The sequence below is a fragment of the Natator depressus genome, chromosome 10 (assembly GCF_965152275.1).
Source record: "Natator depressus isolate rNatDep1 chromosome 10, rNatDep2.hap1, whole genome shotgun sequence".
Classification (NCBI taxonomy): Eukaryota; Metazoa; Chordata; order Testudines; family Cheloniidae; genus Natator; species Natator depressus.
Window position 1 is genome coordinate 50,995,253 of NC_134243.1, and position 23,215 is coordinate 51,018,467.

Here is a 23,215-nt window from a genome sequence, read left to right on the forward strand (position 1 = left end):
AGACTTCGAGGGATCGAAGAGTCTCCCTACAGCCCTTCAACGTGTGAAAGGATGTGTCAGTCTTCTCAGCAAATAACTTAGTCCCTTCAAAAGGAAGGTCTTCCACTGTAATTTGGACCTCTTTAGGGAAGCTGGATAAATGAAGCCCATCTCATCTCTGCGGCCATGGAAAATCAAGCATGCCACCAGTTGTCCCTTGTTGACTATGGCCTTGAATTGATCCTTGTGAGAATCAGGCATTTGCTCAATAAAGGTGCCGTAGGTACTGATGGAGCCGGAGAACATTTTGGCTCCATTAGGGCTCACTACAGGGACTAACAGATCTTTTATTAGAGGCCTTGTGTGAGTGGTTTATCTTCCTGGCTCACCTTCCTTCGAAGTAGAGGGTTGTGGTGAGAGTTCCTGCTGGGACTCCGGCAGTTGAAGGCCTGACTCTGTGAGTAGGATTTTGAGTCCCAGTGCTGTCTCTTTCCTAGATTTGGGCTTCAGTTGCTGATGCAAGCCACACTTTTATGGAATGTACTCTCCCAGGCAGCAAACACACTGCAAGTGTCCATCAGTCAATGGGATAGATTCCTTGCAACTGAGACACTTTTTGAAGTGGAGCATACCCTTGTCCAGGGGGGGTCACCCACAACAGGGTTGGTGGAAGACAAGCCCTTTCTTTTTCCCAGGCACAGCCAAATAAAAATACAAATGAAGTAACAAAGAAAAAGCTTCAAGAGAAGCTAAAGTTAGCTAGTCTAAAAAAAGAGAGTTACTCCACAGACAGCTAGAACTCTGTCTCTAGCCAGGGGCGGTTCAGAAGGAACTAAGGAGGGATTGTCTGTGTGCGCTGGCTAGCCTCGTGGCAGGCGGGGAGCAGCGCCTGCACAGGCAGGACAAACTGCTACCAAAGGTCTCTGATCAGCAGCATGGGGATGCAGACACCTACAGTGGAGCATCCATGGGGACACTACTTGAAGTCATCTTTTTTGAGACAGATTAGGTACTAAAGTGAAACTAAGTTTTACCCAAATAAAGATGAGAATTACACAAATTTTAATAAAAGCACCATTTTCTTTAAACGGATAAAGTTTCTATTGGAAATGGAGGGAAGAGACTAGAATAACTGAATATATACAAAATAAGATGCTGTTGTAGGGGGAAAATGAAATTATTATATCTCCAAGACTTGAGACAAAGGGCTCAATTATCAGATGTGCTGAGCATCAAAAACCAATTCAAATCAGGAGCTGCAAGTTATCAGCACATCTAAAAACCTGGCCCTATGTGTGCAGTTCTCTAACCGGTCTTTAGGTGATTCACAAAAAGCAGTAGCGTGAATGAGCAATGGGAAGGTGGTGTCCATGACAGGAGAGCTTATGAAGTAGTTCTCAGAATGAAGAAGTTGGATATCTTCTTGTGTTACGCTATGTCAAAGGACATATAGAAGGAAGATTTTAAGCAACTGTTAGGCACTAGTTGCATTCAATGGTAAAGATGTAGTTGTGATATGTATTTGCACTGTGTCCAAGTGAGAATCCAACTGGGAGGCAGAAAAGGTAGATAAGTAGGTATGTTGTTATGCCATTGGCAGAATCTGAATTCAGTAGAGGTTTTAAGTTTGGAGACCAGAAGTAAGGGTGATGACTTATGGGGAAGATATTTTTAAAATAAAGGATACTGATATTATAGAAAAAAGTGTTAAGACAAGATGTCTTTTGTTTGTTCAATCTTTTCCCAACTAGTCCCTGTTTAAAATTACAAGTGCATTGCTTAGATACGTGTGACAAAGTGAACAGTATTAATTGCCAAGTTCAGTACTGCTAGTAATATAATTGTTAGCAATTACTTTTGTCAGACACCTTAATACTCTTTCAGCATTTGAATTAGCCTGGGTAGTCCTAGTATTTGCTGGGTCAGTCAATTGTATGTGCCTCAGATTGCCAAAGTCTGATGGAGAATGAAAGACTTTTCTCCCCCTCACATAAGCTTATTTAATCACAGATGTTAGAGATTGACTAGATGGCCCAATATTGTCCACTTCTTTCCCACCCCACTTGTCTCTCTGGTAATGCAGGATTGCACCCCACTTTACATTTAGTAGTGTTTGTCTAGTCTTGCTTTCAACATATGCTTTGGGAGAGTATTCCCACTCCCTAACACATATCTTTAAGTTACTCAAGTGTTCCCTCCTAGTAATCACCTTAAAACTTCCCCTTGTTCTGATGCAGAAGGAATTAGAATAGGGATAGAAGTTCTTGAAGAAGCTACTCCAAAAGAGTCAATTTCAGAAGCAAGCAGGCTATTCAGGAAGTTTACTGAAGTTAAACAAAACTTCAGGCATGAGTTAAATTGGACCCTCCCCAACGTAATAGTGTGTTAGAATAGAGTGGAAATACAACTTGCATAAAATTGATTACACGGAGTTACTTCATAGAAGAAACTGAATATTTTTCATTATGTAATTTTATTTGAGATGCACATTGTTGTAAAAAAGTTCACATGGAATAATAAAACCATTTTTTAACACAGTATCAGTACACAATTAATGATTAAGTTTACAAGTTAACATGACAAGTCCAATTTATCTGCAGGATTTTCACATTACGCCTTTGGAGCAGAGATAAAATGTGCTTAAACACACACATGGTAGAACAATTCTATTTGAAAATTAAGCATTTTCTTTAGGGCCATGCTTTTTAGTCTGAATTTAGTAACTGTATATTGCATTAAAATAATTGTAATCCCAAGGAAAAAAGTGTCATTTGCAAAATATATGTTTATAAGGCCATAGGAATGCACTAACATGTTTAAATTCACTGGTAACAAAGGAAAAGTGGGAAGTCCTGCCTTTACATGGCATTTTGAAGTACAAGGTATATTACGAAGAGTAGAGTAATGTGGCACAAGCAGCTCGGGGGCAGTAGAGGGAAGGAGCCAATATGTGCAAACAGCTTGTCCTTAAACTTTTACCTGGCAAATTTCACTTGATTACATAATCAGATGACCGATGCATTTCCACAAATTAGCAACACATTTATGCACTTTACATGCTATTGGTGTATCTTCCAAATTGTTACCCATCAAGAGTTCATAGAAAAAAAAATGTATTTCAAAAATACACCCCGCCCCCTCCACTTTTGGCTTGTGAAAATAATGGACTTGATTTCACTCGACAAACAAAAGACTAAAAGAGGAAATGCACTTGTGACAGGAAATACCTCATTTATAAAACTGCACTTTTCAATAACCTTGACTAGTACTGTAGAAATCCCCACATTCAATAAAGGTAAAGTTGCATTACATTTAATATGTGGTTTCGAAGTTTTAACATTAAACAAACTTCAAGAGATTTAATAACTAAACCTAAATCAAGTATTCTATGTCTACTCAAGAACTAAGCATTTTATGTGCACGGTTTGCTGATCACAGGATTGAAAGCTATAGCAAAAGAAGCATTGAGACCATATATTTTCAGGTTTTATTTTCTCACCATTTAGAAAAAAAACAGAACACACTGCACAAACTGGGAGGGAAGGCGAGAGTTGTGGGGAGGAAACCCCCCACTTGACAGCAAGTAGGTTCTAGTCCTAATAAAACCCAAAGAAATGCCTGCCTTTCCTTAAAGACTAATGGAGGTCTTTAGAGCCAGGCAGGCTGCACATTTTCTGCTTTGTATAATGAATAATAGTTGGATCACCTTTGTTTTAATGGATATTAGAATGTTAGTTAGCTGAGGTATAGTCAGAGTCTTTCAAAAATTAAGATTATAGTCTTGAGTAAATTATAACAAAAAAGACTACACAAAACATTCATACTGGTATTAGAAAAACCTGAAGCATCCAGCAACTGATGCTCAGACATAAGTTATTTGTCTGCTTGCCTAAAGCAAAATATAGCTAGAAAAAGTTCCCAGTGAAACATAATCAGCTGATTTACATGCTCAAATACAGCACATTTTTCAATGTCTGACAACAGACTGTACGAGTAAAGAGGTCTATGTTGACCATTATCAAAAGTTAATATACTGATAAAGTGCGGCCCCTCAACCACTTAATACTGCTGAAAAAAAAAAAAAAAAAAAATCTGTTTTACCTTATCCATAAGACCATAATGTTTTCACATGAAACTGGAATTTTTCAGTTTCAGCAGGGGACAGAAAAAATGTCACTAACTCCTTCTACAAATAGAGAAAGATGAGCATTATACGAACATTAAGCAAAGTGAAATATTTACTGCATCATTTTATCATGCATAAAGTGAATTTCCTATGGTCTTACCTCAAATTTATGTACAGTTTAGCATAGCTAAATGTAAGAAAATAGCAAGGATTTTTTCTTTTTAATACAACAGAGCAGATACCCCAATTTGCTGCTGCGTCAAGAAGCACTTTATAGACTCTCACTTACAGGCTCTTTCAAAAGGAAGTTCATGGAGACTAATCTTGTTTGTACACAGAACCAAACAGAAGGAAGACAGAGGAAATGCAACATAAGCAAAGCATTCCATAAAAGTTACCAACCACAGAACATGTCAGTTTTGGTTTGCAGACAACTCCGAGATAAAAATCTGTGTGTTACGACACCAAAATAAGTCAGAGGTAAATTACTGAAAATTAACAACATTCGTAACTGAAGTCGTAACAGTTGCTGTATAGAAAGCACGTTGTTACCATACAGAAAACTTAACTGCATTAGCCTGTCCCAGAAAAATTTGAAGTGTAGGCCAGAACAGCTAGGGTTGTTTTTGTTTTGAACATTTTTGCTAACTCAAAACTTTTGCTGTGCCTTCTAGTTCAGTAAGAATAGGAGATTGTGATTCACAATCTAATTACCAGGATCACTTTAATTGTAATTAAGTAGTGGTGTGGGGAGAATGTGTAGAAAGCCACTTAAACTTTGGAGGAACCAGATGAAGTCTCTCAAGTCTGTTCAGGACACTAATCAAAGTCCTTTTTGGATTCACTGCTGATGGTCCACTGAATTAGTTTCAAAATATTTGAGACAGACCCCCAAGATGACAAATTCAATATCAGACATCCCAAACTGAAGCAGAGTGAAACATTAACATATTAAACAGTGGATTGGTTGTTACCACAAAGTTAAGTGACTGTAGTGAAACAAGCAAACATGTCAGAAAAGTTAGCAGTTTGTCAACAAACCAATCCATCCGCATCTTAACACCAAAGTGGTGGACTCTGTTAAGTTTGTAGTTAAAGCTAACAATCGTCCAAGTTTGGCACAACAAACTAAAGCACCAGTTTTAATCATTCATGGAGAAAGATCTGTGAAAAACAAGCAAGTGATAAAATACATAAACTAGCTTGCAGGTGTTCAGAGGAATTAGAAAGGCAATTAAGTTTCAACTTGGCTTCTAGCAGTCTAAATCACTGTTCCAGTTTCTGATGATTAACTTCTATAGTTGCCTGTGCAGACTGAAGGCTTTACACATTCAGTATCAGCTGCATAATATTGCATTATAAGCCGTGGTGTGCCATTTTCTTTTATGGGGGGGCTTAACAACTATAGTGACTACACAGGAAGCTAGTTTGTGCATGCCTTTGCCGTCAAGGGTCAAGGTTTAGAGGTGTGACACGAACATCCTCAGCATCACTGTAAGTCACCCATAGGAGCTGCAGTTAACTCTTCATACATTGGAGAACACAATCCAGGAGTTTTGAATACCCTCATTCAGCTTAGCTACCACAAGTCACTTAAGTGACAGCTAGGATGCCCACCTGTGCTATGTTGAAGATTTCAACGCAAGTGTCATCAGAAACCAGAACAAAAATAAAAAAGATGAGTTGGGCTAACAGGAGAAAACTAGGTGAAAAATGAATGACCACTGGGGGGTCATTCACATGCTTTAAGACTGCATTCAACAAATGAGATAAGAACTACGTCTATTTAGAAGACAACTCTGCTCTAAAAAGATTCTCTTAAGTTTGGTAAAAAACAATAGAAAAGAAACATCCTACATTCAGAATAGAAGATGCAGTAGCTTCTGTATGAACGGATTTGTGCATTTGTGAGAAAAACTGAATAAAAACCTATACAAGTTCTTAAATGCCAATTTGTTTTAATAAGCCCCATTACCTTAAACACATCCATATAGCAGACATGATCACATGTGTAGAGCTAAGATTACTGGAGATGTGATTTAATCTATTCCTTCTGGCTTTTTAAAATAAATTTGTAAAATAAATTTGTAAAAGAATGCACAAATCTGTTAAAGAACTTACTTACAGGACAATAAACTGTGCAAATACAAGTGTTAGATTGTGCAGTAACAGGCAATAAAAGGCTAATATGGATGTGCAAAGTTAAAAGAAATGTAGCAGCTTTTGCAACAGGCATTAAAACAGAAAGTAATGAAGAAAATTAAGTCCTGCATTTGTGTCTCCACTTCATTGCTTCCACATTTGAGAAAAATGAGCCTGACAGGTCAATGGGCTTAGTGAGCAAAATCCACTTGATATTTTGTTTTACGCAGTCAACGTTCATTGAAGCTCTCAGCAGCAGCTTGGTGGTATTATTTCTGAGGCTTTGTGACCCTGTGCTTTCAAAGAAGCAGAAAAGGTTCTTCTAAGTGTGCTGCAGTCTATCGTTAGGAGTTCATCAAAGTAGCGTGCATCGAAAGAAGCTGCTCTTCTTCGATCGATTTTCAGTTATTTTCACCGGCCCACCAGCCCCTGGTGAACTGTTGTCATTCTGCAAAAACAAAACTATGTTATGAATGGAGAAAAGCAGCCTTAGCACTCCCCCTTTTCCTTCACTCCTCAGCCTCCAAAGCATAAGTGAAATATTGGCATCAACTGTTTTTTGTAAGCAGAGGGGCAGTTTTATTGGGTAACTGACAATTAATCTCTTGGGAGCTGGATAGTTTGGAAACTCAAATTACCACATTAATAATGCACCCATATGGAAATCCCAGCCTGAAAGAATAGCCAATTGAGTTGCTAGGACAGTTTAGTGTGGCAAGGACCACCTTTATGATTTATGTGAAGCCTGCAGTACAGTTTTAGGACTTTTGAAATCTAAGTGTTCACTTAGTGTTCTAAGATTTATAAATATAAACTCAACAAGTACTATGCACCTCTTAGCAGGAAATGGTTGTTTAATGGTGGGAAAGAGATCCCATATGTATAATCTGTACAAAAGATGTAGACTGCTCTGGGATCCATGGAATTTAGCACACTAAAACATTATTTGTTCTCCTGAAGTTGTTTAACAAGCGAAGATATTGGAGGAACAAAGTTTGCAAAAATGGTTTGCATAACATTAATAGCATTGGCACAGCTAAATTATTGTCCACTGATAAGTGACAAAATACTGAAAATTGAAATCAAGTAGTTTACCTAGAAGGCTTGTGCAAATGTCCTTTTTTAGAAATAGGTAATGATGACTGATCATAGTTCTACGTATTCTGCCCCTCCCATGCAGAGAGGGCCCATACAGTCAGAGGATCTTACTGATCATGTAAATTTAGGGTCAATTCCCAAGCCTCTCATGTTCAAGAGTCATTAAAGCAAACCATAGCTGAAACTTTAAGGTTAAACATTTTCCATGTTAAATACCTCATTGTGAAACGCATGTAGCTTTGCAAAGTTTCTTTTAACAAAGGTTTTCAAGCATGATATCTGCCTGAAGGTGTTTATTATTTTTTTGAAAGTGAGCAAAAGAGGGTCAGCTACTTTTGAGTATGAGAAGGAAATTTAACACTTCCTGAAAGGGGGAGGGGGGAAGAGGGGAAATGCTATTTGTAAGAATAGCGCCATAGTAGAAACTTGTGCACATGCAGTATATTTTGCACAGTCCCCTAGTCTGAGCAGCAGTAAGAGTGAAAAGTAAAAGTAAAATAAAGACTGCTATAATGAATGCACACAAGGGGGCAGAGTGGAACCTTAACTCTGGTATTTCTCATTTACAGAAAGTTTCTGTGCAGCTTTGATGTTCGCTACATAGTTTTGTAGAGAATTTAATCACAAGTGCTGAACAGCAAGAGCAGCATTGCCTGCCTTCACTTGTAATCGCAAGTCTATGCAGAGACTGATTCTATAGCCAGTCACAAAGCTTCTGGTTAGATTACTGTAAAAACAGTGGGTTTTCCTAGAAGTATAAAACTGAAGTGTTTTAACACTGTCCTTTTAACAGCCTGCACCATGCACAGAGGTTAATGTATTGTGAAGCAAAAGGTACAAACCATTTTTCTGTTGAGTTTTGTCATTATATCCCGTGCAAGTGTGAAGAATGCCTGAAACCAAGGAGAAAGGAACATTAGAGACAAACTAGATTGAATGGTCTTACATGTTTAGTAACCATGGTCTACAAAATATGCAATATTAAAAATTACATCAAAGGCACTAAGTGTGCAATGGATACATTCTCATATGGCAATAGTCATGCTTTATAATCTGGTGTTTAGGTCAGCATCCTTCACCCCATCTTCTGCTGTTGAGCAGCCCTTCTACTGAGGCAGTTCACTGCTGTACATTAGACTGCTTTTCAAAGACTCAGGGCCAGAGTCCGAATTCAAACATGCAGCACGTGTATCAAGTTGTGTGCTGTGGTTAGAATCTAGCCTTTCAGGAGCACCATTCAAGGTGGAAAAGCTCAAGAGTTAGCTTGTAACAGAAAATTCAAAGCTCCATTTCCTTTTGTCCCTGCCAATGCTTTGCACATAGGTTCCCAGCCAACCCACCTACTCCCACAGCCAAAAACCACTTTGGCTTGTTTGTGCCATGCTATGTTTGACAGTTGGGCTAATCAGACAGGGATACAAGTTGAGTGATGGCCAGAGTTTATTTTTTAAGGCAACTAAAATCCTCAATTCTCAGGGACCAAAAGGGAAGTGGAATTTCAGGTGAAGGCTTAGAATTGGAGACAAAGTTCTCAAGGGAAAGAATGGGAGTGAGTATATATCAGGGGGCTGAGGAGGGGAAAGCATGCATTTACAAAGGAGAAAAAAATGACAATAGCACAAACAGTTCCATACATGATTCACTTATTAACAGAATTAAGTGTTAACTTCTAGAAGTTAAGTGGTTGGAAAGAAGATTCAAGATTTACACACTACATTTGAGTCTGACATGTCTATGTAATAAAGATGAGAGGAAAACATGAAAATTCTACAAGTTAGCCAGGCAGCTAGCTTGGAGCTCTGGCTCTTGGTGCCAATGTATCCCCTGCATTTAATTATGGAGGGTAGGAATAATGATGAAATTGCAGGATGCTCCTGACACTTAAGCAGCAAAAAATACCAGAGTGAGTGAACAACTGGAATAAGGGATATGCTTTTATCTAAAGTCCACTCCTTATTATCCACTATTAATATTAACATTATTCATTTTCACAATTCTGAAGACCACTACAAACAGAAAAGCATTGGTATAGAGATAACCTTAAATAGGTCAAATGCTATCCCTGATCCAGGACAATGAAAAACAGAAATCCATTCTAGCTATAAACTATAGAATGTGCCACACACTTCTCAATTTACAAAATTACTTTAGTGGTATCGTATATCAGTTGAGCTATTTTTAAAAATGCACATGTTAATTTCCACAATTTCAAGTTAACAATTGTGAACTTAATGCTTATTGAAGCCTCAGAAACAAGAGAGTGTACCCTCCCTTTTATATATTCTTTGGAAAGCTTTTAGAACGCAGCGGCCTCCAGAAGAGAGCATTTACCAGCTGTCTTGCCTCTTATGCTATTTTTTTTTTTTAACCTTCAACCTGTATTAGTTTTTAAGAATACTCTAATTAAAAAAAAAAAAAAAAAAAAAGATTACTATAGGTCATGACTGGTGTCTAGTCATTCAAAGACCTGTACATTTAAGCCATCTTGAATGAACTGATAGCTTAATCCTCCCTAAAGAAAGCACCAAAGTAACTGCTCTTGGAGTCCTTACTATTTTCTTCTTTTAGGTCATTTTAACTTATTTTGTGTGGGTATACATATAAACACTGGTTGTGTGGGATTCTCCGGCAATTCAGCATCTACAGACTCAAGCTTCATTTCCTTATCCTCTTCCAGTAAAGGTCTGAGGAATCAGTGGTGGTGTGGTCCACTCAGTGAGTTCAACTCATAACTCTATTTGCAGCAAAATATATAGTTGTCCAATAGGATGGCAATCATAATTTAAAAGCAGGAAAAAATTATAACAAGTGAAGCTATATGGACAGCCTGACTTTGAGCTACTCTTTCAACTCAGTGAGCAGACCATCTGCTAGCCAAGACATATTTGGTCCTCTTGGCGAATGACAGGGAGAAACTGAATATGTACAGCGTGTATCCAGTAGCAATATGAAATCTCTCTCTAGAAAGAGAAAATACTAGTGTACTGTCGTAGCACCTAGAGTCCAGAACCCTACTGTGCTAGGCACTGGATAAACATAGAAGTCTGTTCCAAAAGCAGGCACAATTTAAGTATCTAGACACCTTTTAGTTACTAGTAAGTGTACCACTATACTATCTGCAACATTAATAAAAAGTCACTATTAACATCCATCTACGAATGTAGAAATATTAGCAGAAGACATATGGTGTTTTGGATGCTACAAGGACATACTCAAATAAAGCAAAATTGACAGCACATGAAGACATAGGAGCAAAGTGGTCAATACCACATTATGCATCAGGTCTGAAAAGTTAATAGTTAGAAATCACATTGCAAGCAACACTATGTAACAGTATTAAAGTTTTAAGACGACAAAAAAATGTAATTCCAATCTTACCTCTTCCACATTTATGCTGGATTTTGCACTTGTCTCTAGAAACTTGATTCCATAATCTATTGCTAACTGGAAGACAGGTTTTTAAAAGTTTTGGTATTTATAAATTAAGTTTGCAAAGTGACAAGTCATTTTTATGTCAGCTAATAATGGAGCGGTGGCTCCATTAAGGGTGTAACCAAGTTGATATAATAATCCCAAATGTACTTTCTTGCACTGGAAAAAAATGTTAACATTACGCTTTTACTGAAGAGTTGTATAGCATTTAATGAAGGACTAAATCAACAATTGCTATAGAAGCTTGAATGGTTCCTACAGAAATTGAGAGAACAGCTTAAGGGTTTTCTGAACTGTGGACCAGACCCTCTGCTGGTGTAAACTGATGTAGCTACACTGAATTGTATCCCCACCACAGAATACTACCAGAGGCAGATCCTGATGTAAATCTTGTCTATTCTGTAGCTTTTTTAAATTATTGTATGCAAATCACTCAAGTTCTATAGGACTTTTCCTATGGATACCAAAAGTTTAATTAAGAAAAAAAAAGTCTTAATAGTAGTCTAAGACATTCATATGCAGGTGTAGATAATCCTACCAGTGACCCACTAGCCAGTATCATAATACTTGGGTTGAATATACTATAATTTCATGTGTGCAGCCCTACTTCAGAATCCTTAGAAAGTTAAAACCACTAACTTTACCCTTAATACGGCTATTTTAACATATTCGTAATTCGCCATTGCAAAAAACAGTGATTCAGAGAATGATCAACCACAATGCACTCAAATGACATCCTGATTATTCTCCCTTTTAGGTTCCCTCAAAAGGGAAGAATTGTGTTATCATAGGGAAGGCCAACATTTAGAACATCTCACTGGAGAGGAGTATTGAAGCTCAATTGGATTCCATATATTAAGTACCATCTTAAAAAAAGATTGACATCCTACGATGTGTAGAAGGTTCTAAAGCAGAGGTGGGCAAACTATGGCCTGCGGGCCACATCCGGCCCACGGGACCCTCCTGCCCGGCCCCCGAGCTCCTGGCCCGGGAGGCTAGCCCCCGGCCTCTCCCCTGCCATTCCCCCTCCCCCACAGCCTCAGCTCACTGCACCTCTGGCGCAATGCTCTGGGTGGCGGGGCTGTGAGCTCTTGCTGGGCAGCGCAGCTGCAGAGCCGCGGCCTGACCCGGTACTCTGTGCTGCGCGGTGGCGTGGCTGGCTCCAGCCAGGCAGCATGGCTACCTGCCCTGGTGCTCTGGGCAGTGCAGCTGTAGCGCTGCCAACCACCGGTGCTTCAGGCAGCACAGTAAGGGGGCAGGGATCGGGGGGTGGGGGGGGTTGAATAGAGGGAAGGGGAGTTCAGGATGGTGTTCGGGGGTGCGAGTGTGGATAGGGGCTGGGGCAGTCCAGAAGGAGATGGGGGATTGGATAGGGTGGCAGGGGTCCTGGGGGGCAGTCAGGAATGAGAGCAGGGGTTGGATGGGGTGGCAGGGGGCAGTCAGGGGCGGGGGGTCCAGGGGTCCCAGGGGGGCCGTCAGGGGGCAAGAAGCTGGGGGGGGGGGGTCAGATAGGGTGTGGGGACCAGGCCACACCTAGGTGTTTGGGGAGACACAGCCTCCCCTAACTGGCCCTCCAAAAAGTTTGCCCGCCCCTGTTCTAAAAGCAGAAAGGAATTAAAAAGACTGATTATTTTGTTTGGTGTTGCTAAAAGTAGAGTAACAAGCATCATTAGGAACAGTAGATCAGAGAAAATATTAGGCCTTTATTAAAGAATTTAGTAGTCCAAAAACGTACCTTCTCTCCTTTTTCTTTTGAGACTTGTCTCTTTTCATTCATATCACATTTATTACCCAAAATCATTCTTTCCACATCTGAAGAGGCATGCTGAAGGGAAAAATAAGTTCTTGTTAAAGCAGCATAGAGTTAAAGATAAATCTTCACCTATCAGAAACAGATCCACACATTAGACAATAAGAACTCATTAATAAAACCCTAATAAGGGCATCAGTGGTGAAAGAGAGAAGAAAAGCTTTTTGAAAAGGCTTAATAAAGTATTTTTCTTAATTTTGAACATTTAGGGCATGAGCATATAGATGTCCTGCTTGACTTCAGAATGAAGTTATTAAAACAAGACTGATGTTTACTGACTTGCAAAGTGGTCACAAATTGCATGATTAGTCAAGAATGGAAGCACACTGATCTTGAGTAGAAGGCTTTTCTAACCCTTGTCACCAATGACCAGTCTGATGTGATGTATCAGAAGTCTCCTTGGGATAGTCCCTTCTTTGCAAGGTCCAATAGTCAAATGAACCAGAGAATGGTAGCAGGTTTCTCTTTTTGAGAGCAAGTAGAATAAAATTCTGTCACCACCAGATTAAGCCTTATTTTGCTTGGATCTAATGCTCAAGCCTTCCTATTCCCAATTCCTTTAGCACTGCCTTCAGATTCAAGTATGGTCAATGTATTTGCTATTCAAATAGTTTACAAGGTGAGGGAAAACGAACACACAGCTGCAGTTTAACATAAGAACAAAGGCAAAATTTGGACAACAGGGTATTGAATGTACACAAGCAGGTAAATCTACACTTAAACACTACCAGAATAGTGTTAGGCATTTCTCAACTTCACCAAGAGATACTGAAAACAGTTCTCCTTCTTGTCTCTTAGCCATACTTCAAAGCAAAGGTTAAGCTAAAAGGCATCCACTGGAAGCAAGCCGTTTTGAAATCCTTGCTCTACATGATCATTTTTGAATGACAGTCTCTAACTTTCCTCTTCCAGCCCATGGTAAACCAGAAAGCCACCCTGTGCTCAAGGACGACTGCTTTGGTTTACATCCATTCTAACTTGGCTACACATATACACCCCTTCGTTGAAAGAAAATAAAATTGCTCGGATGTTGGTCATTGTTTTGGAGAAGTTAGAGAATATCAACAGATGCAGCTTATTTCCCCAATCACCTACCTCTTCTATGTTCCTTATCCAGTTTTTAATGTTGTCAAAAGACTTCTCATTTGTGATGTCATATACCAGCATAATTCCCTGTGGAGGAAAAACAAAACAATCTAATCTTAATAGTAGTTTAGATTGATGTACATATTGCTTGTTTGCGGTTAAAACGCCTAAAAAGTCAGTAAGCCACATATACCTTTATAATTAACAGCCCTTTCTGAAGACTTTATATGATCTCTCTTTGAATAAATTTTGAATGGTCTTGACCCAATAAATATCCACTAATTGTCTCCTATTGTTTTTAAACATAGGATAATTATGCTCTTAATATTAAGTTAAAACTAGCTAAACTATGGTGAGCAAGAATTTGTAAATTCTATAACTAAAAAGGCAGCCAGCAGTTGGTCTTACTAGAAAGAAAGATTGTGACCACCATAAATTAACCATGATCTGATATCCTGTTTGTCTTAAGTAAGCCATGTTTACAACATGTATTCAGTGTTCACTATGCATCACACCACCCCCACCCCTCAAAAGGGCCTAGGAACAGCTTTTGTAAGATGCTGCTTGCCCAGGGCAAGTAGCTCTACTTGACAGATGAGTAGAGTTTTATAGCAAGGCTGATACTGAATGTTGTCAAGGCAAATCTGCTCTTCCATAGCTGTGTATGCACGTGCATCTCCCTGTAACATGGTGGCAGTAAAAGTAAAAAAAAAAAAAACAGACTATAACTGCATTAATGCCTGACCTAGGATGTCTCAGTCATGGTATGTTGTGAATAGCTCTGTCACATAGGGTGTGTCAAAATGTAAGAAACTATTTAGAAGTGAAATAGTTCACTAACTAGAATCAGTAGCAGTTGCACTAGAGAGACAATTTATATACTTGATCATGTCTGATTCTAGCTGCAGCATTCTAGAGCTGCTGAAGGGGACACACAGCAGGAAAACCAACTCAGTCAAATTCACTTTTAATATTAGCAGACATATCACCTATCCTGCTATCACTTGAAACAAGGAAAATGTTGATTGCATAAAAACAAAACTTGGTGAATTAAGCCTCGTGTCCAGAGAGAGATTGTGACTATATACAAGATGGAGGGGAAGAAAACTGGAAAACAAGACTTCACAAAAACCGCAATGGTCCTGAAATAATCTGTTATCCCCTACCTTTGAGTTATTATTTCTCTCTAGCAAGACAGGTTGAACCCTTTAAACCTAAGGAAGCAAACCAATTATGATTTTAGTTACACCTGAACAGATAACACTCCGAACACTCACTCACCATGGCTCCTCTGTAGTATGCTGTTGTGATTGTGCGGAATCTCTCCTGACCAGCCGTATCCCTAGAATTTGGTGAAAACACACACTTGTTTGTTTATTGTTTTTAAACCTTGTTTTCACTACTTTCAGAGTCCATAAAAAACAAAAAGGTAATGAATGTGTTGATACGCCTGGATATTAAGAAAAGTACCCTTTAAAAGGGTTAAATAAGTATATCCTCCTCCTTTATACTCAAAAAAGTACCAACAAACCACTATATTGAGATTGATATTTATGAGGGGAAATAGCAGGGTGGATAAAAATCATTTTTTTAAACAAAAATTTTAAATCATCGAATTTTTTAAAATTTAAATAGGATTTTTTTTTTGATAAAATGCTTTGAGGAAAAAAACCTATCTCATCATGGAATAGGGGTTATAAATTCTAATTCTATAGTATGAGACAATACATTCATGTAATGTTTAAGAAAAGTTTTGTAAATGAGTTCCAATAGTTCATGGATTAGGGACTCAATTTTATGGAGGTTCAGGGGCTTCTGTATATATTATTTAGGTTAATCTTTCTAACTACCCAATGGGATTCAGTGCTCAGTCTAGATCAGGGATGGGCAACCTTTGGCATGGGGCCCGTCAGGGAAATCCACTAGCGGGTCGGGCCGGTTTGTTTACCTGCAGTGTCGGCAGGTTTGGCCAATCACAGCTCCCACTGGCCGCGGTTCGCTGTTCCAGGCTAATGGGGGCTGAGGGAAGTGGCAGCCAGCACATTGCAGGCCAATGGGGGCTGCAGGAAACCGTGTGGACCGAGGGATGTGCTGGCTGCCACTTCCTGCAGCCCCCATTTGCCTGGAACGACCAACTGCCGCCAGTGGGAGCGGCGATCGGCCGAACCTGCGGACACTGCAGGTAAACAAACCGTCCCGGCCCGCCAGCGGCTTTCCCTGATGGGCCATGTGCCAAAGGTTGCCGATCCCTGGTCTAGAAGATAGCATCTGAGATGCTTAGTTTTGCAGTTCTCAAACTGTGGATTTGTGTCTCCAGAGATAAACATTTTTGCTGTTAACAAGCATGTTATCTATTTATTTACAAAAACAGACAGACAGAGGTGAGAAATAACAGACCTCAACCCTATTGTCCCTCTACAAATTTGTGTACATAGAATCAGTCCCTTACCACTCTCTAAAAGTGCAAAGTTTCAAAAAGTTCAATGAATAGAAGATTGTTGGGGCGGAATAGATCTGGACAAGGAAAAGAAGTCTGGAGATAATGTGAGAAGGGAGCTACAGGCAGTAGAAACAAAAAGTGAAACTGTTTGAGCAGCACATTCCAGGAGTCTTGAGGTCTTTCTGAGTGTAGCCTTCATTGATTTGAGATATACCATACCATTCTCTCACTAGAAAGGAAAACCTATAATGGCAGCAGGCCGTGAGAGAGACCCAGTTCAGGAATATTTTAATGACGTTCCTCTACCTGCGGGTAAGACAGGCATGCATGCAAAATGCAAAAAGTGCAACAATGAAATGCAAGGCCTGGCTGCCCGAATGAAACATCATGAGAAGTGTTCCTTCTTAGGAGAAAGCTGCGTTGAAGATGATGAAAGCAACATGTCTGAACGTGCAGGATCTTCAGATTGGTAAACTTTTATTTCATACTTCTTTCTTATGGACTGCCTGTTTTCCTTCTGGTCTATTCTTGAATTCTCATGTTTGAGCAAAAAATATAGTTGTTACTCTATGGTACTATCATTTTAGATGCAGTTGTGATAAAAAATAGCTGAAATAGGCAGATCTTCCTTTTACAATTTCACTTTTAAAATAGTACTGAGTGTCAAGGAATGCAATGAGTAATACTAAATGAGAAGTATGGTAATAATAATTAAAATAACTGCATTGATTTATTTTGTTTAGGAGAATCCATCCTCAACATACAGGATTCTGAAGACTATCCACCTTCAAGATCACCATCTTTTCTATAGTTTCAGAGTTATCTGCCAATGATAGTGTTTCAGTCACATCATGTATATCACCTGTAGCAAAAAGAAAAAAAAAAATCTCCATCATCCAGAAACAGCCATAGATAAGTTTGTGATAAGAACCAGCAGATTAGAAAAAGAGGTAATTGCTGAAAAAATTGCCCGGTTTGTTTTTGCAACAAAAACTCTCCTTTCCATATGATTGAGACCCCACACTTCATTACACGGTTCAGTCATTAAGACCAGGATACAGTCCACCCAACAGAGCAGATGTCGCAGGCAAATTGCTGGAGAAAGTGTATGAAAGAGAAATTGAGCAGTGTGCCAAAGCTCCAGAGGGTAAAATTGTTAACCTGAGTCTTGATGGATGGAGCAATGTCCACAATGATCCTGTTGTGTGTGCTTGTGGGACAACAGAAGAAGGGAATGTCTTCCTTACAGAAACAATTGATATATCAGGAAATACACACACACCAGAATACTTACAAGAAGTAGCAGTAAAAGCAATAACAAACTGAAAAAAAAAATCAAAAGTTTAGTATGCAGCTTGGTCACAGACAATGCTGCAAATGTATCCAAGATGAGAAGAAATTATTTAGAAGAGAGTGAAGAGTCCCAAGCTAATAACATACAGTTGCCATGCTCATTTGTTGCACCTCCTAGCCAAAGACTTCAGCGTTCCAGAAACAAAGCCTAATGTCGTTGAAATTGCAAAATACTTCCGTAACAACCACTCTGCAGCAGCTGCTCTGAAAAAAATGGGAGGAACCAAGCAAACTCTCCTATATGACGTACGATGAAACTCGGTAGTGGACTGTTTCGAGCACTATATCAAGAACGGGCCCAATCTGATGACAGTTTGTGAACAAAATCATGAAAAAAATAGATGGTACTGTCACAGCCAAAGTTCTCAACACTGGGCTTAAGAGAAATGTTGAACACATGCTGAGTACCCTGAAGCCTATTTCTGTAGCCTTGAACAAAATGCAGGGAAATAGCTGTTTTATTGCTGACATAGTAGAAATTTGTAAGGAATTGAGTGCGATCTTAAAAAGAAAAATATGCAATGACAGAGTTAAACTACAAGCATTAAAAAAAAAAAAAACGAATGGGACAAGCACCATCTCCAGCTCATTTTTTACAGATATTCTCAATACTCGGTACCAGGGTCAAACCTTAATGGCTGAAGAAGAGGAGTTGGCTATGACATGGACATCCAGCAATCATCCCTCCATAATGCCAACTATAATAAACTTCAGAGCTAAGGGTGAACCACTCAAGAAATATATATTTGCTGATGATATTTTAAAGAAAGTCACACCAGTGAACTGGTGGAAGTCACTTAAGCACTTGGATTCAGAAACTGTTGAAGTGATAATCTCACTTTTAACCGCAGTAGTTTCTTCTGTTGGTGTAGAAAGAATATTTTCTTCCTTTGGACTAATTCATTCCAAATTGAGAAATCCTCTGGGACCTGAAAAAGCAGGAAAGCTTGTTTTTCTTTTCCAGATTATGAAGAAACAGGAAAATGAAGGCGAAGATGACCGAGTTAGCTGCAGAAGCCAATATTTTAAGTTTCTCATGTTGATCTGGCTGACAGTCGATTTAATTTTTGTGGGGTTTTTTTTTTTTAATATTTCATTTAAACTATTTTAGTTAAACAATTTTAAAAAACTTGAATGTTTTTTTAATGAATTTGGATTTAAAATCAAATCCACCCTGGGAAATAGTAAAAAAGAGAAATCAAATTTTCAGTTAAGAAACTGACACAGCAGTAGTCAACTGAGACTCAGTACTGCATGGCCCTGCTTACAGGAACAAGTGTAAGAAATTCTTCTGAGGCAGTTTCTATACATTTTAGCCCTGTATTAAACAAAAAAGTGTGCCCCAAGAAGTCATTAAAAACAAATACAGGATAGGACAATTTCATGCATAATTAAGAATTAGGACCAACCACCATAGGATAGCAGTCAGTAAAGTTTCTCGGATGCTGCTTCAAGGAAACTAGCCATGTGAGGATAAGACAAGTTTTAACCAGTGAGCTCAGGAAGTGTATGAATGTCAATTGCACCAGAGGCAGCTAAATTCCAGATGTCTGTGGAAGTCTGCTGGCTAATTTCTCAACACTGCATGGATATGGATAACAGTTGGACACCAACAGACAAAAGAAGATTTAGCTATTTAGTGATGGTGACTTTTCATTACATGGAAATGTTAAATCAGTGATACTCAGACATCAGTGTTTCAGGAGCCAAATTAGCCATCATCATTACCCAAGAGACACACAGTAGTATGAATTCACTGTTTAATTTTCTATAGTACTATATATTTTTATACATATTATTCTCATAGAAAATAAGGTAACTTAATACAAGTTGATAATGTAATTGGTTAACATTGTAAAAGCATCCTGATTGGTTAATAATTAAAATCACAGTGTTTTAATATCATGTGCTGCAAAGAGCCACAGGCAACACATTAAAAAGCCCCTTGTGACTCACAAGCCTCAGTCTGAGTATCACTGCATTAAAACAAGTGTCAGAAAGGGCTCATTCCAGCCCCCCCTTAAAATATATCAGCACGCACCTGATATTTTAAGTGGAAAAATCGTTGTAGCATTTAGTGGTCTGCCTGCATCCATCTGACAATCCCTGTGATGGTAGGACACCAGTCCTTCCTTCCCCAACGACTCAAGAACTTTTGACAATCCCCATTTCCCATTATGCAGTCTGACTCCAGGCACCAATACATTAAACATCCATCCAACACAAATTAGATTTAAAACAAAACAAAACAAAAAAACCTAGCAGCTCTCACTGCTTAGTCTATGATTGTGCTGTTAGGAGAACCTTTTCTCTAAGAACAAGGTGGCAGATAGCTATTGTACGAGAGCTTACCACAAGTTTTACAGCTTCTCCATCACTCAGGGCTTGTCTACATTACCTGCAGGATCAACGGGCAGAGATCGATCCAGCGGGGGTCGATTTATCACGTCTAGACTAGACGCGATAATCGACCGCCGAGCACTCTCCCATCAACTCCTGTACTCCACCGGAGCGAGAAGCACAGGTGGAGTTGATGGGGGACTCACCGCAGTGTCAGTGAAGTGGAGACACCGCGGTGAGTAGATTTAAGTATATCGACTGCAGCTATGTTATTCACGTAGCTGAAGTTGTGCAACTTAGATCGATCCTCCCCCATAGTGTAGACCAGGCCGAAGTCTGCCCTGTTTATGCTATTGCACCGTACTGCCCATGAGTAATTTAGCCTGACTGAAAACTTATTTTATTTACATTGCTTTGTAATACTTACCATATTTGTAGCTTAATTTTCTTTCCATCTAGTTCTATTGTTCTGATTTTAAAATCAATTCCTGGCAGAGAGAAACATATAAGTTTAATGACAAAAGGAAATAAATATTCAATTTTCTATTGATTGCTCTGAAATAAAAGTAAGGGTCATGGTAGGTAAGCAGTAAAGATTCTGAAGTTGTTACTCTCAAATTACTCTGCTGAATTTGTACAGAAAACTAGACACTGAAGTTAATGGCGCTATGCTAGTTTATACCAGTTCAAGATCTCACCCCAACATCCCTCTACTTATTTATACTGTAGGACCAAAGTTTTCAGAAGTAGCCACAAATTTTGGGTGCCCAATTAGAGAGAAAGGCCCAACTATCAGAAGTTCTGACTATCCTGAAGTTTAACCAAAGTCCATGGGAGTCCTGGGTGCTCAACACGTCTGAAAAATTCAGCCTTACAGTACCTTAAACTGGCCTTCTAATATTCGTGGCTACTTTAGAATGAAATAAGCCCAAATTTTCAAATCAGAAGCTGCAGGAGAGGGGTAAGGCACTTCATAGTCAAACAAAGGAAAGCGTTACTCTTATCAGAGCTCCGCGAACCAGCTGAGCGGCGGCGGACCAGCTGAGCAGTGGGGAACAGCAGAGCAGCACACAGCAGGAGTTGCCTGGGATTGGTCAGCATCCGAGTGTGTGTTTGCTGGGAGGGCAGTTTGAAAGCCTGAGCGAGTGCCTGATTGGGTGGTAGCCTGCAGGGGGCGGGTATTGGGGGTGTCTGTTTCAGGGAAGCCTGGCTGTTTAAAAATAGCCAGAGCTCCGCGAACCAGCTGAGCGGCGGCAGTGGACCAGCTGAGCGGCACACAGCAGGAGTTTGCCTGGGAGTTCGCCTGGGGTGAGCCCAGTGAGGCTTACATCTTGCCAGCTTCTCTGAGGAAGCTCATAGTAGGAAGGTGATATGGAGGGGGGGTGTTCAGCTATTGTGACCTGCACTGGATATGCCATGTTTGTCTTTCTTCCACAGGACAGAAGCGACTTTGTCTGTACAAAGTGCAAGCTAGTATCCATATTGGAAGAGAAGATTGAAGGTCTGGAGCAACAGATATCGACCCTGCGTTGCATACGAGAATCTGAGGATTTCCTGGACAAGAGTCAGGATATGCTTCTACGGGCACAAAGCTCTAAAGATTTAGAGCAGGTTGCACAGCAGAGCCAAGAGGCTAGTGAAGAAGCTTGGCAACGTGACCTCCAGAAGAAGAAGGGGGAATGTCCGGGTAACAGCAACGCAGACACAGGTAAGTAATCGTTTTCATGTTCTCTCCACAGGTACCATTGCGGAGAGTGGACCAGATGATGTCTGGGGGGAGAAAGCAGAAGGAGACTCCGCTGGTTGGAAGGCATGAGATGCGATGTCCTGAGGTTGGGGGTTCCACGACCACCACTCCCAAGAGAAGGAGGCGGGTGGTGGTGGTCGGGGATTCTCTCCTCAGGGGGACTGAGTCATTTATCTGCCGCCCTGACCAGGAAAACAGAGAAGTCTGCTGCTTGCCAGGGGCTAAGATTCGCGATGTGACGGAGAGACTACTGAGACGCATCAAGCCCTTGGATCGCTACCCCTTCCTGCTTCTCCACGTGGGCACCAATGATACTGCCAAGAATGACCTTGAGCAGATCACTGCGGACTATGTGGCTCTGGGAAAAAGGATAAAGGAGTTTGAGGCGCAAGTGGTGTTCTCGTCCATCCTCCCCGTGGAAGGAAAAGGCCGGGGTAGGGACCGTCGAATCGTGGAAGTCAACGAATGGCTACACAGGTGGTGTCGGAGAGAAGGCTTTGGATTCTTTGACCATGGGATGGTGTTCCATGAAGGAGGAGTGCTGGGCAGAGATGGGCTCCACCTAACGAAGAGAGGGAAGAGCATCTTTGCGAGCAGGCTGGCTAACCTAGTGAGGAGGGCTTTAAACTAGGTTCACCGGGGGAAGGAGACCAAAGCCCTGAGGTAAGTGGGCAAGCAGGATACCAGGAGGAAGCACAAGCAGGAACATCTGTGAGGGGAGGGCTCCTACCTCATACTGAGAATGAGGGGCGATCAGCAGGTTATCTCAAGTGCCTATATACAAATGCACAAAGCCTTGGAAACAAGCAGGGAGAACTGGAGGTCCTGGTGAAGGCAAGGAATTATGACGTGATTGGAATAACAGACTTGGTGGGATAACTCACATGACTGGAGTACTGTCATGGATGGTTATAAACTGTTCAGGAAGAATAGGCAGGGCAGAAAAGGTGGGGGAGTAGCACTGTATGTAAGGGAGCAGTATGACTGCTCAGAGCTCTGGTATGAAACTGCAGAAAAACCTGAGTGTCTCTGGATTAAGTTTAGAAGTGTGAGCAACAAGAGTGATGTAGTGGTGGGAGTCTGCTATAGACCACCGGACCAGGGGGATGAGGTGGATGAGGCTTTCTTCCGGCAACTCGCAGAAGCTACTAGATCACATGCCCTGGTTCTCATGGGCAACTTTAAACATCCTGATATCTGCTGGGAGAGCACTACAGCGGTGCATAGACAATCCAGGAAGTTTTTGGAAAATGTAGGGGACAATTTCCTGGTGCAAGTGCTGGAGAGCTTTTCTTGACCTGCTGCTCACAAACCGGGAAGAATTAGTAGGGGAAGCAAAAGTGGATGGGAACCTGGGAGGCAGTGACCATGAGTTGGTCGAGTTCAGGATCCTGACACAGGGAAGAAAGGTAAGCAGCAGAATATGGACCCTGGACTTCAGGAAAGCAGACTTCGACTCCCTCAGGGAGCGGATGGGTAGGATCCCCTGGGGGAATAACATGAGGGGGAAAGGAGTCCAGGAGAGCTGGCTGTATTTCAAAGAATCCCTATTGAGGTTACAGGGACAAACCATCCCGATGTGTCGAAAGAATAGTAAATATGGCAGGCGACCAGCTTGGCTTAACAGTGAAATCCTTGCGGATCTTAAACAAAAAAGAAGCT

General features: G+C 40.4%; 1 protein-coding gene across 1 annotated transcript in view; it reads right to left on the bottom strand.

Annotated features, from left to right (window-relative positions):
- Positions 1-4,050: 4,050 nt before the first annotated feature.
- Positions 4,051-23,215, bottom strand: part of RAB8B (RAB8B, member RAS oncogene family) — a 44,405-nt gene continuing 25,240 nt past the window's right edge. Inside the window, exons 2-8 of the mRNA XM_074966117.1 lie at positions 20,234-20,294; positions 14,955-15,015; positions 13,683-13,760; positions 12,513-12,602; positions 10,724-10,789; positions 8,188-8,238; positions 4,051-6,695 (exon numbers count right to left, since the gene is read on the bottom strand). Coding sequence (XP_074822218.1) covers positions 6,603-6,695; positions 8,188-8,238; positions 10,724-10,789; positions 12,513-12,602; positions 13,683-13,760; positions 14,955-15,015; positions 20,234-20,294 — 500 coding nt within the window. The 3' untranslated portion in view covers positions 4,051-6,602. The remainder of the gene's footprint in view (positions 6,696-8,187; positions 8,239-10,723; positions 10,790-12,512; positions 12,603-13,682; positions 13,761-14,954; positions 15,016-20,233; positions 20,295-23,215) is intronic.